This window comes from Rhopalosiphum padi, chromosome 3, assembly GCF_020882245.1.
Source record: "Rhopalosiphum padi isolate XX-2018 chromosome 3, ASM2088224v1, whole genome shotgun sequence".
Classification (NCBI taxonomy): domain Eukaryota; kingdom Metazoa; phylum Arthropoda; class Insecta; order Hemiptera; family Aphididae; genus Rhopalosiphum; species Rhopalosiphum padi.
In genome coordinates this window covers 49236644-49254106 of record NC_083599.1, presented here as the reverse complement: position 1 = coordinate 49254106, position 17463 = coordinate 49236644, and the positions used below count along the sequence as shown (strand labels likewise).

General features: G+C 28.3%; 1 protein-coding gene across 1 annotated transcript; it reads right to left on the bottom strand.

Annotated features, from left to right (window-relative positions):
- Window positions 1-2859: 2859 nt before the first annotated feature.
- LOC132926512 (putative inhibitor of apoptosis) lies at window positions 2860-16979 on the bottom strand. The gene is made up of 7 exons (XM_060990876.1): window positions 16676-16979; window positions 5058-5276; window positions 4776-4998; window positions 4043-4276; window positions 3793-3980; window positions 3652-3728; window positions 2860-3570 (listed from the first exon to the last, which is right to left on the bottom strand). Exons 2-7 carry the CDS (start codon window positions 5274-5276, stop codon window positions 3099-3101), a joined length of 1413 nt encoding a protein of 470 aa, XP_060846859.1. The 5' UTR covers window positions 16676-16979; the 3' UTR covers window positions 2860-3098.
- Between the last annotated feature and the right edge of the window lie 484 nt (window positions 16980-17463).

Below are 17463 nucleotides of genomic sequence, written 5' to 3'. Positions count from 1 at the left end.
AGGGAAAAAAGCGGGTTGTCTTTGTATCGCCATACACCATATACACATTATACACTTGAGTAGAAAAAAAAAACCGTTTATATCAGTATATACAAATCATGGTGGAAGAAAATTATACGCGTTCAAAATGCTTGGAATAAACAATTTACGTACGTGCCGTATAGCATCCAAGGTGAGAAGGTCTCATTATAATTTACAATTCTCATGCTGGGTTGCATCTTGCATGAAGGTCTGTTAAACGTTTAACGAGCCGTTAGCGCGCTAACGAATGATTAAAATTTTATTCAATAAAATTAATAATTTTATTGGGCCGTTAAAATATAGGTTACCAGCTCATTAAACTAATGGGCCGATTTCGGCTCTTTAAATTTTAATCATTCGATAAGCCTACGGTTATCACGTGTACGTATCAGTAGTACATCGTCACCATCACAGACCTTATACTAATGGACGGTATAAGGACGTCTATGGCCACCATAAATATAGTATTTTTTTGTGATAAGTTTTAACTTCTACATAAGTCTTAGTATCATGTTTAATACCAATATATTTTTATTGAACGGTTTGTGCAACCCAAACACGTCTGTAAAAATATTTAACAGTTCAATAAAATTATTCATTAAATAAATTTAAAGTTCAGTTTCATGCAACCCGGCATTAATATCTTTAAAATATAAATTAATAATGTTTTAATAATCTATTTGTATCATCTACTTGATTAGCTGCAAGGGCGTATTTGAGAGTGGCGAAGAGGGCATTCGCCCCCCCTCCCATAGCTCTTATTTTTTCTACATAATACATTAATTAATAATTTATTTAAAAAATTTTCCGTTTGATAAAGATCGTAAATCGTAATGATATCATATTAAACATAATAATAATTGTATGCCTATTTAGGTAATCAACTGTAAATTATTTTTAGTTAATTGGATAGAAATCATTTCGCTATAGTTTTTTATTTAATAAATTTATTTTGATTTGATTTGACTTTTCTACCCTCGTGAAAATATACTTGTACACAAACATATTTCCCCCGTTCATGCGGAACACCTAGTCCAAAAAAATACTTTTTGAGAATCAACTAGGAAACTTTTGAATGGACTTAGTTGATATTTTCAATTGTTAATTAATCATCTTTAAATAATATTGGACTTAGTTGAATACAGCATATTGTAGATATTTTTTAATTTAATTCTAAATAACAATAAGCTGAATTTTAAATCAACTGATTTTTGGAATTGATGTGTTTATATGATCAGTGATGATATATTTTTGTAGTTTTATTTTTTAATCTTTAAACACTGTTTATTAATAACACAAGATTTTAACAATTTAAAATCTAAATGTTGCATCATAATTTATTCATTTGTGGTCTTAAAATTTAAAAAAAAAACCTGTAAGTGGACATCCTTCGATTCTACTGAGTTGAAACATAATCCACAATATGGCTGTGGTTATTGACACCAATATTATTAAATACAAAATAAGACTTTTCTTATTATGTACAGATATTGGTTGTATTAACCAATACATTGTTCAAGTTTAAACTATGAAAATGTGGAAATATTAATTATAAACTGTTTCGGTATAGATATTATCAATATGTATATTATTATTTAATTGATAATACAAAAAAATATTTTAAAATATAATTTTTGTATTAATATATACATGTAATTCTTGTGGACAAAAAATATTTGTATCAGATTATTTTAATATTTTTCAAATCATAAAATAGGTTTGAATGAAAAGAATTCATCTAATTAATCATCTATTACAAAAATTATATTTTTAAAACATAAAAAAAGTAATTCTTTGCTATCTGGGTTCCATATTTCTTTTTACTTTTAAATTAAAAGAAAGGCATAATATATACAATTGTATGACACAATTTACAAGTTTTGTGCTTCATGAAAAACTAATAAGAAGTATTAAATCTTTGATGTTAAACGCCGCGGAATATTTGCAGATTATATATAATGTAATCGCAGATAAAATACGTCCGTTCGAATCAACTACATGTCTTTATTGTTACCGACGCTTTATTTATTGTTATATCTTTATTCTATAAATATTAAATAGGCATGAATATAATATAGTTAACGACAATATGGTAAATAACTTCAATAATCATTTATATACATACATATTAATATTTGTATTGAAACAAATTTAGTCAATATACAGCGAAATAAATAAATACAAACTGACATAAATGATAATAAAAATGTATACAAAAAAATTATTATCGACTACATTATTAACTGTTTTGTTTTTAAAGAAATGTATACAACACGTTATAATATTATACATGCATAATAATTATACATATATTATACGTAGATAAAAATACATATTTTTCATAATTTCAATGAAATCAATTATTTTAATTGATTAAAATTTCAAAATAAGTTATTGAATATTTGTGGGTGAGTTTTTCAACATTTAAAATGAAAACTCTTTTAGAAAAATCAACATGGTTTTACACTTAATATATATATATATATATATATATTATTTTTATAATTAATACAATGTCATATAAGACTTAATACTAAATTTTCTTTAGGCTTTCATATCTTAGGAATAAAAATTCAAAATTCAAACACATGTAAGAAAAAAATGTGAATATGTATTTTTGATATTTTATAGTTATAAAAAAAACCTGTAAACATTTTTTTTTTACATTAACAATATTTTAATTATACACGTTAAATAAAAAATTTTAAATTTACATAAAAAGTTATAAATAAATAATTGATTCACATATTAAAATAAATATAAACACTTATATATAAACTTGATTCTAGTCAAATATACTCCAAGAAAAGTAATTAATTATGCTTATTGAGATAGGATTTGTACTGTGTGTAAAATAATTTCATAAAAAAAGTTTAAAATTAGGAAATGGCGTTCTATCATATCCAAATAATAAATTTATATTAATAAAAACACCTTGATTATATTCTAGAAAATATGTCTGTCACTTTTTTTTGACAGACTAGAACTACCTTAATATGTTCAATTTTAATATAAGTAATTGTAATATATTAATTTAATTGTATAAGCACATGTGCACATTGTTAGTTATTTAAAGCTTATAAGTATAATTGAATCAAAGCAAAAATATTTTCTGCACATATAGGACAGTTATCTATTTCTTCCGCACATTTAATACAGGTGTAGACATGTCTACAGGGTATAAATATAGCGGCCATTTCTTCTTTATGACAAACTTTGCAAAGCATTGAGCGCAATGTGTTGTTAGAAGACATTTTAGAGCTGCAAGGTACCAGTTTGAGATCTTCATCGATTTTTTTATCCATACATATATATACTCTTATTAACTTTGAGAATGGATATCTACATATAGCGCACATTTCGAGTGTAAAAGCGCATTGTAAGCAGGCAACGGCATGACCACAAGGGACAAAAACAACTTTAATTTCTTCCTTATAACAAATCTTGCAAAGCATACAATCTGGCACAGAATTAGGATCTAGTATTTGAGAAAGATGCTCCTTTTTTTTATCCGATAACATTTTGGTAATTTGTGATTCATTAATATTTCTATAAAAAAAAAAATGTTAAAAAAGCCATTTTTGCTAAAAAATAACGTATAACTACTTATACTGATTCAGTGAAACATACATTTTTTTCGCCTGTATTTTCATTTTAGATCCGTTAAGGTAAGTATATTTCTGTTCATTTATCAATGTGTATAACTCCTACAAATAAAGTATAAGTTAAATTTTTAATATTGTTTCTAAAGTAATAGATATATTCAATTACCAGTTGATTGGATATGTCATTTTCCACATTACATACTTGGTCCACAAAATGTTTGCCTTTATTTAATAACACATAACTACAGTTTTTGGACCATTTGGCATGTTCTGTCCACGGTTCATCGTCATCATCCCATTGACATAAAATTTCATCACAGAAAAAACAAGTCGTATAATCATTTCGACCACTACCTAAAAATGTATTAAACATTTAAATCAAAGGTCAATTAATATAAATATTATTATCATTTTACCTGAATAAAAAAATCCAGCTTCAGATAGAGTATTAACATCTTGATTCAATGTTCTCTGGCATTTATTAAATGATTTCAAGCGTGCATTGAAGGTGGCCATTATGCTTCGTTTAATAGGTTTTAGTTTTAACATAATACCTTCAGCATTTAACAAATCCTCAATTTGTTTCGCCCATAAATTAATTTGGAGATCAGCAATTGAAGTACGGTAAAAACCACACACATCAAACATGTCTAAAAATATAAAGAAATTAAATAATTATTTCAAGCAATCTGCAAAAGTGAAGTATAATAGACCCAAGTCTATTAACATCATAAAAAAAAAAAAAAAAATAGAATGCCCTTAACATTTTACTTTATAATTTTTATTAAAATTTAAATACATCAAATTAAAAAATTTGTAATAACAATTTTATAATATTACTCGTACATAAATATGTTAATATGTTTTTCAAAAATAGGTATTTGTGTAGAAATATTTTTCAAAAAAAAATTAATTAATAATAACAATATTAAAATATTAATAGTTGGTATTGATCCTAATACTAAATTTATAATAATATTGAAATTTATTGGATTTAATTTCAAATAATAATTTAATTAATACATTATTTTTCTTTATATGATGATTTTTCAGTTATAGTTATATTATTAAACTCACAAAATGTTTACCTCAAAATCTATTCATTTAATTCCTAAAATTATAAAAATATTAAATTTATTTGATATTTACCTTCGTATCCTTTAACATATGGACATAAAAATGAGTTACGATAATGTTCAAGTATGGGAATATCACCATATTTCCATGAATCAAAATGTCTTTTGCATTTAAAACATTTTACACGATCTTCAAAACCTAAGAAATAAAAACCTGCTTCAGCCATTTTAATAGGTTTTAAAAAAGGGACTGGCCAATTATTAAATGTGGTCAAACGACCATCAACTGTATACAACTGTAAACAGAAAGAAAAGATTAAAAAAAATATTAAATTTATTAGGTATATTTACTTACAATTTCATAAACAAATGAACAAATTGGAGAGAAACGAATATGAAATTGTACTGGATCATCACCCTGCTTCCAATCACCTAATTCTATGTTACATTTACTACATTTAACTTTATCTCCAATGCCTGTGTAATGAAAATTAGCTGCAACCATATCACGCGGTGTTAAAAAATCTATACTCCAATTTTCATTAAAGGATCTCAAATTATCATCAAACGACATCTATAAACAAAAACATAAATACCAATTAGTCTGCATTTAATAAGTGACCTAACTAAGTGGGGTATAATGCTATATGAAAAAGATACATAAATATATATTATATATATCAGGATTAACTTATATTACAAAAATTCTATAACACAGCAGTCCCCAACCTTTTTAGTTGTGTGGACCGCCAATTTTGTAAAAAAAATCTTTGAGATCCACTAATGACTAATAGCACATCTATACACATATGTATATAATATATGCAATAAAATTATTTTAAATATATACACTAGTAATATTAATATTATATTGTCCATGACTCAGTTTCATGCTGCCAGCGGCCCATGGGTTAAGAACTGCTACTATAAAATATTGACTGACTACTGTTTAAATCAATCTGTATATCATCATACATTATATTTATAATACGATAAATAATATTTTAAAATTGTAAAAATATAAATATAATTTTGATGATAATATTAGTATAAAGTTGATCTTGTCAATTTTAAAGTAGTATTATAAAATAAATTAAATTAAAATCATTCAGTATATTTAATTTATCAATATTAATAGATATATAGGTAGATATAGGTAGATACCTACATAATTATATCTTTTATTTTTACTTATTATGTATAGGTGACTTAAAATATGTTTATGCTTATATTTTAAGTTTTAACTAAATAATACTTATTAGTTTATAAATAGATAATAATATTTGTTTAAATAAAGCAACAACATGATTAAAAATATTGAACTATAGATAAATTTACCTATTAATAGGTAGGTAATAAAAATAACGATTTTTTTAGTCGATAACAATATTTTATAGATTAATTGGGTTCCAGGAATTCCAAATGAACTACATAAGTTCATAACATTTACGAACAAATGGATTTTTTATGCAATCCGGATTATCGAGGGTCCGGACTAACGATGTTCTACTGTAATTATATAACATACTTAATTCTTTTTAATTCAAATCTCTATGTGCTCCTAAATAAATAATATTCTATTTTAGTAATATACTACTAATAATATATAGAAATATATATAAAATAATATAAATAGGTAATGTTATTATAATATAATTTAATACCATTAAAAGTATTTTATACAAGCACGGTGAAATTTAAATATTTGTTAACATTAGCTAAAAACAACGACGACGACAAAAACTACTAAATATTGATCTATGTCACCCAGAAAGCAGACAAGACAATCAGAGAACACAATCGAAAACGGTTTTAAATTATTTTTAAACAAATAAAATAAAAAAAGAATACTTTACCTTGTATGCGACGCAATAAGCTGGTTTGTATTTGGGGGCGTAAAGACGTCGTTGACGGACAAGTAAAATAGTATTAGAACAACTGCGTATATTGAGAGCGCTGAACGAAGCCTGGCGGCAAAATGTCGATAAATATTAAATCTCCTTCCGAAACGCTGAGTACCACAGACCCATACATATTAACCAACCCCCTCTCTCGTAGCGCTGATGACGACAGTAGACGTTTTTGGCATTATATACTGCTGATAAGTTTATTACTGGTTTACAAAAATGTAGCTTGATATGACAACGACTCCTTCACACCACACCTTTGTTGACATAAAATAACTATCCAATTTCAACTGATTGATTTTTAATATTAAAATAGTGTAAACCAATAAGAAACTGAGAACTACGATATAGGTAAAATGAAGTAATACAATATATTTGAGCTGAGTATATAAAAAAAAAACTCATGGTCATCGTATATTGAGATTAATATACGACTACCCCTCAATCACATTTATATATTGATACATTAAGTTAGTTGTCTATAAATTATAATTTAATATTTATTATTTATAAGTTTAAAACGAAAACAAAAATCATAACCGTCTCTTCGTAATCAACTTAGGTACGCTTGTGTTTTTGTTTTTAAATAATTTTATCAGTTCGTGTTCGTGTGTGGCGTCCGTAGCATGCACATTAGTTTTGATACACTCCGTCATTTTATTCACTATTACATTATTTTTCTATTTACATTTTTTGCGCCCAAAAGGTTCAATTAATGTAAAATGAATGTTAAAATATCTGCTACATGTTATTCATGCAAAACTTGTTCTTAAATCAATATGTGAAGATTTTCTGAACTAAACGTAACATATTATTATATTAATTTTAATATTAAACATTTCAACATCGTCGCCAGTGCTATTCGTTATCGCTCCGTTCTCTCAGTTGTCGTCTTATCGCGCGCGCGGCTGTCTGTCGAGACTTTAACCCTTACCTGCAATGCCACAATGATCTTCACCCACAATTAAGAACAAAAATAAAATTAATAATTCTAATTTAATTACCACAAAGATAAGTAACGACGATTCCAGTAATCGACGGACAATCAAACTTAATAAAAATAAATCAACTTCTGCAAACAGTATTCACGCCATTGATAAAATGGACACTTCAAATAATGATAACTCTTCGTCGGGCGGATGGATCTCATCTACGTCAACTAAAACTAAAAGAATTCATTCAAATTCTTCCGATCAGAGTTTACCACGAACACCGACAAATAAAAACAAAAAACCATTTTTTTCCACAAATCGGTATGAAGTGTTATCCCAAGATGATCCTCCGTCCGCACCCCCGTCAAATGATAACAATACAGTTCCTATTCAAAATCCTATAAGTTCTATATGTGGCGCCAAAAGTTCTGCGACCACCCCCAATTTTTGTAAGAGGCTTATACAACTTTCCTGACCTGTGTACTCAGCTTATTGAATTAATTGGAGTAGACAACTTCTATTGCAAATCATCGACATATCGTTTGAAAATAATGACAACAAACCCAGAATCATATAGATTCTTAGTTCACTTCCTGAGAGACCAGAAAGCAGAATTTCATACTTTTCAACTTAAGGAAGACAAACCAACACGAGTTGTGATTTGAAACCTCCATCCAACTACACCAACTGAGTTAATTAAATTTGAGCTTGAATTGCGCCTATCTAAAGTTAGGCAAGTCTCAAGTGTTCTCCATAAGGTAAATATTATCCATTACCTTTATTTTTCGTGGACCTCGAACCGACTGAACAGTCTTACGACATCTACAACCTAACGTCATTACTTCATACGTTAATATAAGTGGAAGAGCCACACAAGCCCAAAACTATAAACCAATGTTCAAATTGCCAAGATTACGGGCACACTAAATCCTATTGCGGTTATCCAGCACGCTGTGTCCGCTGCGGACACACGACGTTCGACTGTCCAAACTCCAGAGACGCCCCTCCTAAGTGCGCACTTTGTTCCGGAGACCATCCTTCAAACTACAAAGGCTGTTCGATCTACAGGGACCTCCAACGACGCAAAAAAGCAAAGTCAAATAATCAGGTATCGGATAATATTAATCCTAAAAATATGCATATACTAGAAACACAACAAGTGAAAGCCTCCTCAACACAGCCACCCGCTGCGAATTATACCTATGTCCAAGCTACTTCTAACTCCAATTCCAACAATACGGTTCCTCCTCCTTCAGATATAAATATACTATTGGCGAGTTTCACGAATGAGTTCAAACAATTAATAAATCCATTAAAAGCTCTTCTCACTAAAATAGTCTCAAATCTTTTAGATAAAAAATAATGCCCTCTTCCACAAATAACTCTATTTTAATTCTCCAATTTAATGCTAGCGGTCTTAAAAATCACGCAAATGAATAACAACTAGTCCTTCAGGAAAAGCGCATAGACATTGCGTTAGTTTCAGAAACTAATTTCACTAAACATTCCTACATTCCCATTACTGGATACAATCTTCTAAAATCAAACCATCCGGACAATACAGTCCATGGAGGTGCTGCGATTTATATTAAGTCCTCCCTTTTGTATCAATCACTTCCGGACTTCTGTCAACCCTATTTACAATCATGTGCCATACTACTACATCTCAATAACATACCAACTACAATAGCAGTAATCTATTCCCCCCCAAGACATAACATGAACATACAAAACTACGTAGACTATTTTCGTACTCTTAGTCATAATTTTATCATAGGAGGTTATTATAATGCTAAGCATATTAACTGGGGCTGTCGTACAAACAACCCCAGAGGTTTAGAACTTTACATTTTACAAATCTGAAAGGCTACAATATTCTAGCTTTACCAGGACCAACATACTGGCCTACCTCCCTACGTAAAAAGCCTGATATACTAGATATTTTTGTCTCAAATACACCATCCAACATATTCCTCATGGCTGGAAATCTCCTTGAACCCACTTCGGATCACTTAGCCGTAAGGTTAGTTTCAAATCAACTCAAGAAATCGACGATGCAATAAATAAGTTAACAAACATAATTCAATCTGCAGCTTGGGAGGCTACCCCATCTCAAGCGCAGTTTTCAAATAATTCCTTTTCAATTCCCGAACATATTCGCATCCTGATAGCTAACAAATGCAAAGCTAGGGTCCTGTTTCAACGCTCTCGCCTTACATCACACAAACACAACTTTAATAATCTGGCTAACTGTTTAAAAAAAATTCTAGCTAAACATAAAAACCAACTTCAAATCAATTACCTTACTAATTTGTCACCAAATAAAAGCCTTTGGAATGCCACTAAAAAGTCCATAAAACACGCAGTACCAAACACCCCTTTAATTAAATCAGATGGCAGTTTTGCCTCCTCAGATGCTGATAAAGCTGAACTACTAAAAAGACACTTAGCTGAAACTCTTAGCCCTCACACTGAAATACAAACTCCTCAAAATACCAAATTAGTTACAGTACCTAGATACCCCCTCTCTCTATCTACCCACAAAATCGTTTACTCCAAATTATGTTAAATATGTTGTACAGAAATACAGCCTTAAAAAATCTCCGGGCTATGATTTGCGAAAGTAGCTAGGTGCCTCACAAAAAGAGCAATTATTTTGCTAACAGTCTTATTTAATGCTGCCTTAAGATTGACATATTCCCCTCTACTTTGGAAATTTTCAATCATCATTCTATTCCATAAACCTAAAAAGCCTCCTGATCTACCTTCTTCCTATCGACCTATAAGCCTCTTGCCCTTCTTCGCAAAAATTTTTGAAAGACTAATACTAAAAAGAATCCTTCCTTACATCTACTCTAGTAATGTGCTTCCTAATACTCAATTTGGTTTTCGTGCCACTCACTCTACAACACACCAGCTGCATAGGTTAGTTGACGCCATATCCTTTTCACTTGAAAAAAAAATACTGTTCCTTGCGTATTTCTCAATGTGTCTCAAGCGTTCGATCGCGTCTGACATGAAGGCCTACTCTATAAATTAAAACTTTTTCTTCCACCAACAAACTACTTGCTGATTAAATCATATTTAACCGACCGTCACTTCCAAGTCAGGTTCGGTTCTTCCGTTTCAAACATTGCAAACATTAATGCAGGAGTCATACAGGGCATACTCTCACCAATTTTATATAATATATATGCCGCTGATCAACCTACCACTATAAACACAACTGTAGCCGAGTTTGCAGACGACAAGGCAATTATATCAATGCATGAAGATTCAATTTCTGCTTCCCTAAACCTTCAACATCACCTTAACTTAATGTCTAACTGGTACGATAATTGGAGAGTTAAAGTAAATCAATCTAAATCACTACAAACTACCTTTACTCTTCGTCTTGCCCCTTGTCCTGAAGTTTCCTTAGCTGACATACCTATACCATCATCTCAATCTGTCAAATACCTAGGGTTTACCATTGATCGGCGCCTCACCTGGGCGCTAAACGTAAGGGAAAAACACTCACCTTAAATGCACGTATCTGGTTACTCAAAACATTATTAAATAATAACCATACTAAATTAAATATAAAATTACTTATTTACAAATCCTTAATTAAGCGTATATGGACATATGGTCTTCAGCTGTGGGGTAATACCAAAAAATCTAATTTCAATAAAATACAAATCGTTCAAAATAAAATCCTACTCTCCATCACCAATGCCCCACCTTATTATATTTTTAATTTTACTCTCCACTCCGACTTAAAAATGAAAACCATTCACGAAGAAGCTAAATCATACTATAAACGTTTTTCAACAATCTGTCAATTCACTCAAATTCTCTGATATCCGATCTAGCCACTCACACAATTCCTGGAAACCCCCATGGCGTTTAAAAAGAAGCTGGCGCAGAGACCATCTTAATGATAAATGAAAAAAAAATAGACAACAATAATTTTAAAAAAGTATTTAGTTTCACGTATATTTAAGCAAAAGAAGTGCGATAACTGGATGGTTTCTTCCCTCGCCCTATTCATGTTTTTTTAATATAATGTAGCACATATTCTTATTATGCATTTGAGTATAGATTGTATATTTACTAATAAAATTTAAAAAAAAAATAATTTTATACATTAAATAACTATAAATACATTTTTAAAGTATTATTTATTTTAATTTTTATAATTCTAATTCAGAAAAAATTATATACATTTTATTTCCGACAAAATATTATGAATGATACAAAACCTTATTATAATATTGAAATGCAAAAAATATAATAATTTTACGAAAATATTTTGATTTAAGAGGATGTCACACACTGTTTGTTTTCTTTCTCTAGCCCACACGTAACATAGACAAAACGCATTTACGCAGTCTGAGTAGAACTCGATCAGTTTTGGTTCTAAAGTAAATATACCTATTATAAAATTAAATTTTGATAATATTTCTGAGTACAAGACGATGAGTTTTTTTCATTATTCTCAATACAACGTTAATTATATCGTTTAGAAATAGCTATAAATTACAACATTTTTAAATAACCTTTAAATTATCACAATTTAATTTTATAATAGGTATGTTTACTCTAGAACCAAAATTGAGCGAGTTCTACTCAGATTGCGTAAATGCGTTTTGTCTATGTTGCGCGTTGGCTAGAGAGAGAAAACAAACAGTGTGTCACATCCTCTTAAACATAGTTCATTTAATGATAAATTAAATTTATCAAATTTTAAAAGATCTATTTTTTCTTATGCTTTGTTCTATTTATGTCAAAATGTTGGGAATGTTTTTAAGCGCATCAATATTAATTTGTTACGATGAGTATTTTTAAGTGTTGCCTCAAAACAGTCAAGACTTAAATAACTTTATTACTTTAATAAATACATCAATATTTACTTGGTTTATTGGACAAAACTTTATAAAATAAAGTTTATCCTACTATTTTTTTTTTAGTGCATAAATACACAATAATTTTAAAATATAAAACTATAGGTACAATTCATTCAATCATAAGTAATATACAGTAGAAACTCCGATTATCCTAACGCCTATAAACCGGACGAGAAAAAATATTAACGGCTTAAAATTTTCCTTTTAAATATGTTATTGTATTTATAGCTTATTTTTTTTCAATTAAATACTATAACAAAATAATTTGTTTACTGTTACAAATTTCAAATTATATCATATACATATTAATAATAAATACACATACAATTATAAAATTGTTGATATGCCATATGTCAATCATCTGGATATTTACTTATCCGGACCACCCTTGACATTAATTAGTCCGGACAATCGGAGTTCTACTGTATATTAATATTAACAATATTTAAATGTTCTTTATAAACGTAAATCATAGGTACCTATATATTACATTATGCCGCAAGATGACATCGGCGTGGACGAGCAGGGTTCATGCTGATCAATAGTTCGCCCATCGGTATTGTAGACACAATAATATTAAGACATTTTGTTGAAAATAGGTTTAGTATGAAAATTCAATTTTTTATTGATTAATTTTTTTGTTTTCCAAATTACTGAAAAGAATGTTGGGAAATTTTTACCCCCAAATTATCCAGATTCAATAAGATTCATTTTCCTGTCAACAAAAGCATCAAAATTAAAAGAATTTTTTCTTTTATAAAAAATTTCTGTTATAAAGTACACGTCATCATATAATCAACATTTCCATAAAATTATTGAGCCGTAAATCTGGTACACCCAATTACAAAATAATCATAATATAATAATAATATTTTTAAAATGTTCAATAGTTTATTCTTTAAAAAAAATTATGTTGTAAATTACATCTCTACAACCCAACTATTAATAAATATTTTGACATTTAGACCGATTTTAGGAATGTATAAGGTACTTAATTAATTATACTATTGGGAACATTTAGTTTTACATTAGTTATATCTGTAAGTTGCTGATTAATGATTATAAACATTATAAACAATAAATAATATTGTTCATTAGGAGCTTAAATGGTTGTAAATATTACTATCTAAGTATATATACAGTGTGTAAATGTTAAGGTGTATGACCGCAGTAGGCGAATGTTGACAGTCACCGGTGTATGTCGACATTTACCAAAAATCGTAGTGAATGTTGACATATGGTCTTAACGCGTTCTTACACCGGTGATTGTTCAAATTTCGATAATTAATGTTGGCAAATGTTGACCAGTGACCACGCATGAAGCACGATGTAAATCACTATACTAGAAGGTATTTTCTTATTATTTTATAGAATTAAGACGTTATTGTCCAGTCACAATATGCGTTGGAGACCTTTTAACGTTAGTATAATGTTATGGCATGATTGGCATGAAATAATCCGAATGATATTATGGATAAACTAATCGTCCCGTTGAAACTAAAACTATTCATTATGTAAAGAACGAAGAACTACTCGAAGTTCATATAAAAACATATGATCAACGAATTGCGGAACCAATTCAAAAATATATTATAAAAAAATATAATACAAACAAATGTAACTGTATAAGAATGGGGGAATACTCTGTAACAGTAAATGCCAATGTTAACCGTGTTGTAATAAATATAACTTAAAAAATTAATACTACTTAATCTATAAGTTAAAAAATTAATTTGTTAAACTAAGAGTATATTTATTTATGAATTTATTACCTATTTATTTGATTACAAATGTTGTCACTTGTCAGGCATGTCAATATTCAGTAAATAACTATTGCGTTTATCAACAAACACTGGTAAAAGTCTACATTCTAAGATATTTGTAAAAATTGATAACATTCACTAAAATGATCGGTAAATGTCAACATACACCTATGAAGTTTTTTAACTTAATTAAACATGGGTATGCACAATACAATTAAGTTAAAGTTAGCTTGTATAATTAAGTTAAAAGAAAATTCATTGTCCATAAAAATGTGTATTTTTATATCATAACAATCAACTAAAAAACAATTAAAATTGTTGGGCTCTACACAGAGATAGATATCGAGGGTTCTCAATCAGCGTTTACAGTTTACACACTGTATATAAATATTTAATAGTAAAATTAAATATGATATGAATATTATTATTTATAAAGTATACTAAATATAAAATGTATTTATAATACAATTCTAAATTATAATTGATGATTGAATAATTATAATGGTATATATATTTAATATATTTTTCATCATAAAATAAATCAATATTTTCAAGAATTTAAGACAATAATAATAGAATTTTCTTTTATTTATTGGTTAAATCACTATCAAATTAATAATAAAAACCAATTTAGACCTTTATTTTTTATAAACTAAAATATTTGATTAAAAGTTAACTGTTACACAATACTTCTGAGCAGTAATAAATTTTAAAGTTTCAAAACAAATAATTTTAAAATAATCTTTTAGCATTTAAATACTTAAGAGTTAAGAGTTAATTTGAATAGCCTATTTTATTACCTACATTATTTAAAAGTAAAATATAACATGGAAAATTTGAAAAAAGTCCTAAAACAATTTTAAATACTCATAATACATGATAATATATTAATATTATGAAAGTTATTCAATATCAGTATTAGTTTTTTTATCAACTATTTTACATCTATATTTTAAGGGATATTGTATACCAATCGAAAGTATTAATAATATACTCGTATATATATATATATATATTGAAAATAATTAATTTTTAACTTGATAGTAAATACCAATAAATGATAAGTTTTAAAATTAAGTTAGCTAACTATTTCTAAAAAAAGAAAAATTATAAATAATCAACAAATGGCAAACAAAAAGTTAAATTTGATAAAATATAATAATTTTGTATTTTCATTTATTAAATTAAAATGGTTTCTAACATAAATATTATGAATTAATAATTTGTTATAATAGGGATATTATATAAACAGTCATGTCAATAGTTAATTTTGTTTGAAATACTAGTTATTATCTTAGATTTATCACTACAAATTTTGATATCTACATAGTTATAATACATTTTGGAAAAGATACATATTAAATATATTTTTAGCAGAAAAAAATGATTTTTGGAAAATTATTTCAAGACAAGATTAAAGAAATTAAAAAAAATCTAATGTATTATCAATAAAAATGTTTGGTAAAATATAAGTAATCAGGTTTAGACATCGACTTCTCATTTGTTTTTAAAACTAAGTGTTTATTTTCATTGATGAAAAAAAATTGAATTATATACAAAACTAAATTGACTAAGTTTAGTAATTGTACATGTCTTGGATTAATTAAACTAGAGGTTTAAGTAAGCTGAAATTCTTATTAGACATTAAACAGTTTTAACATAACACATTATTATAATACATACTAACATATAGCTTTGGAGTATTTTCAGCATCAAGACAACCTTTCAATTAGGTAACAGAGAAAATATAGGTTTCAACTTATTTAAAAATAAATTTTAATTTTTTTTCAACCAATGTATACATATTATATTGTTTACTTTGTAAAACTAAGAATTTGTTTTAAATTATTAGCATAGACACACTATTTTACTTTACATTTAACAAAGACCAAATACCAATAAATACAATGTTTATCATTATATTTTACGGTTGAGGTCCCTATAAACAAGTATAGGTACTGGAAAATCATAGTACATCGATAAGAACATTGAATCGACACATACTACAGATGATGATACATATTATAACATAGACATAAGCTACAACACACATTCACGAGAAAATTTAAAATTTTCAATTATCACTGATGGCGATCAAAGAAAAATAGATATTTAATATAAAGTTATTTACATCACTCACTGAAATTCTCAAAACAGTAATTCTGGGGGGAGGACAGTCACCTTGCATTTTATATTATTATTATAAGTAGTAGTAGTAGTAGTAGTAGTAGTAGTAGTAGTATTTACTTGATAATAGTAATAATAATGTCAATACTAATAACGACGAAAACCTTTGTCGTGCATCAAATGAAAATACGCAATACCGTTTCGTAGTGAGCGCTATTAATTATTATATTATATTAATGGAATACCTACACGGATAGTTAGGTACGTATTTATAAGTACATCGACAACTCCGGCGCAAAACGAGAACAGTAATTCGCACGAAAAAGGTTAAATATCTAAGTATTATTATACTTACGGCGTCGGTGATCAGATGGACCACTTAATTTTCCGTCTTAGTGATCTCGTGCCTCGATACCTACCTACGGCTAGTGTTTCAGAATAATTAGGAATATAGCAATGACGGTGACGGCTGCAGACTGCGTGTACAAACGGGAACAGTCAGTGCTTTTGGGATGGCGAGTTCAATTCCATAGCTATACCATTGGTTATAAATACTAGTATTAGTAGTATTTATAACCAATGGCTATTGGCTATACTTAGGTTTAGTGGAGCGTTCCGCGCCGGTCGGCGCTGAAGATCGTGTGATACATTCGCACTAAACGCAACGCGCCACTAACCACAAACCGCTATAGATAATAGTGATAATACGCTTTCGCCGCCCTTCACATAATATATTGTAGTATCAACTACTATCAACAAGTCGAGAGAAATAACTAAATGACAACTTGGGCTTTCCGATCTCGTATACTCATGGCAGAACAAATGCACTCGAAAACACTCGGGACGAAGACGACAACATTTTAATTTTGAAATTCATATCCCATAGACTATCCATTTATAAATATTATAATGTTATGATTTCGTTTCGTGTTATTTTTATAAATACAGTCGTATTCACAATAATAAATACGAAAATGGTATTAGGTATGTTGATCTGCGACGCAACCGGGATTTTTTCAAGGGATGTCCGCCAGTTGCGTATACAGTATATTATGGACAAAAAACATTATAACTTATAACATTTATAACACATTATTATTTCTAAAATTACAGTTTTAAGGGGGTTGTCCAGACACTCAGCCC

Excerpts from the sequence above, each read along its gene's own strand:
- LOC132926512 (XM_060990876.1), bottom strand. The coding sequence starts at position 5,276 with ATGTCGTTTGATGATAATTTGAGATCCTTTAATGAAAATTGGAGTATA. Across the intron at positions 4,999-5,057 it reads GTTCATTTGTTTATGAAATT|TTGTATACAGTTGATGGTCG; the intron begins GTAAGTAAATAT and ends TTCTGTTTACAG. Across the intron at positions 3,729-3,792 it reads ATGACATATCCAATCAACTG|GAGTTATACACATTGATAAA; the intron begins GTAATTGAATAT and ends CTTTATTTGTAG.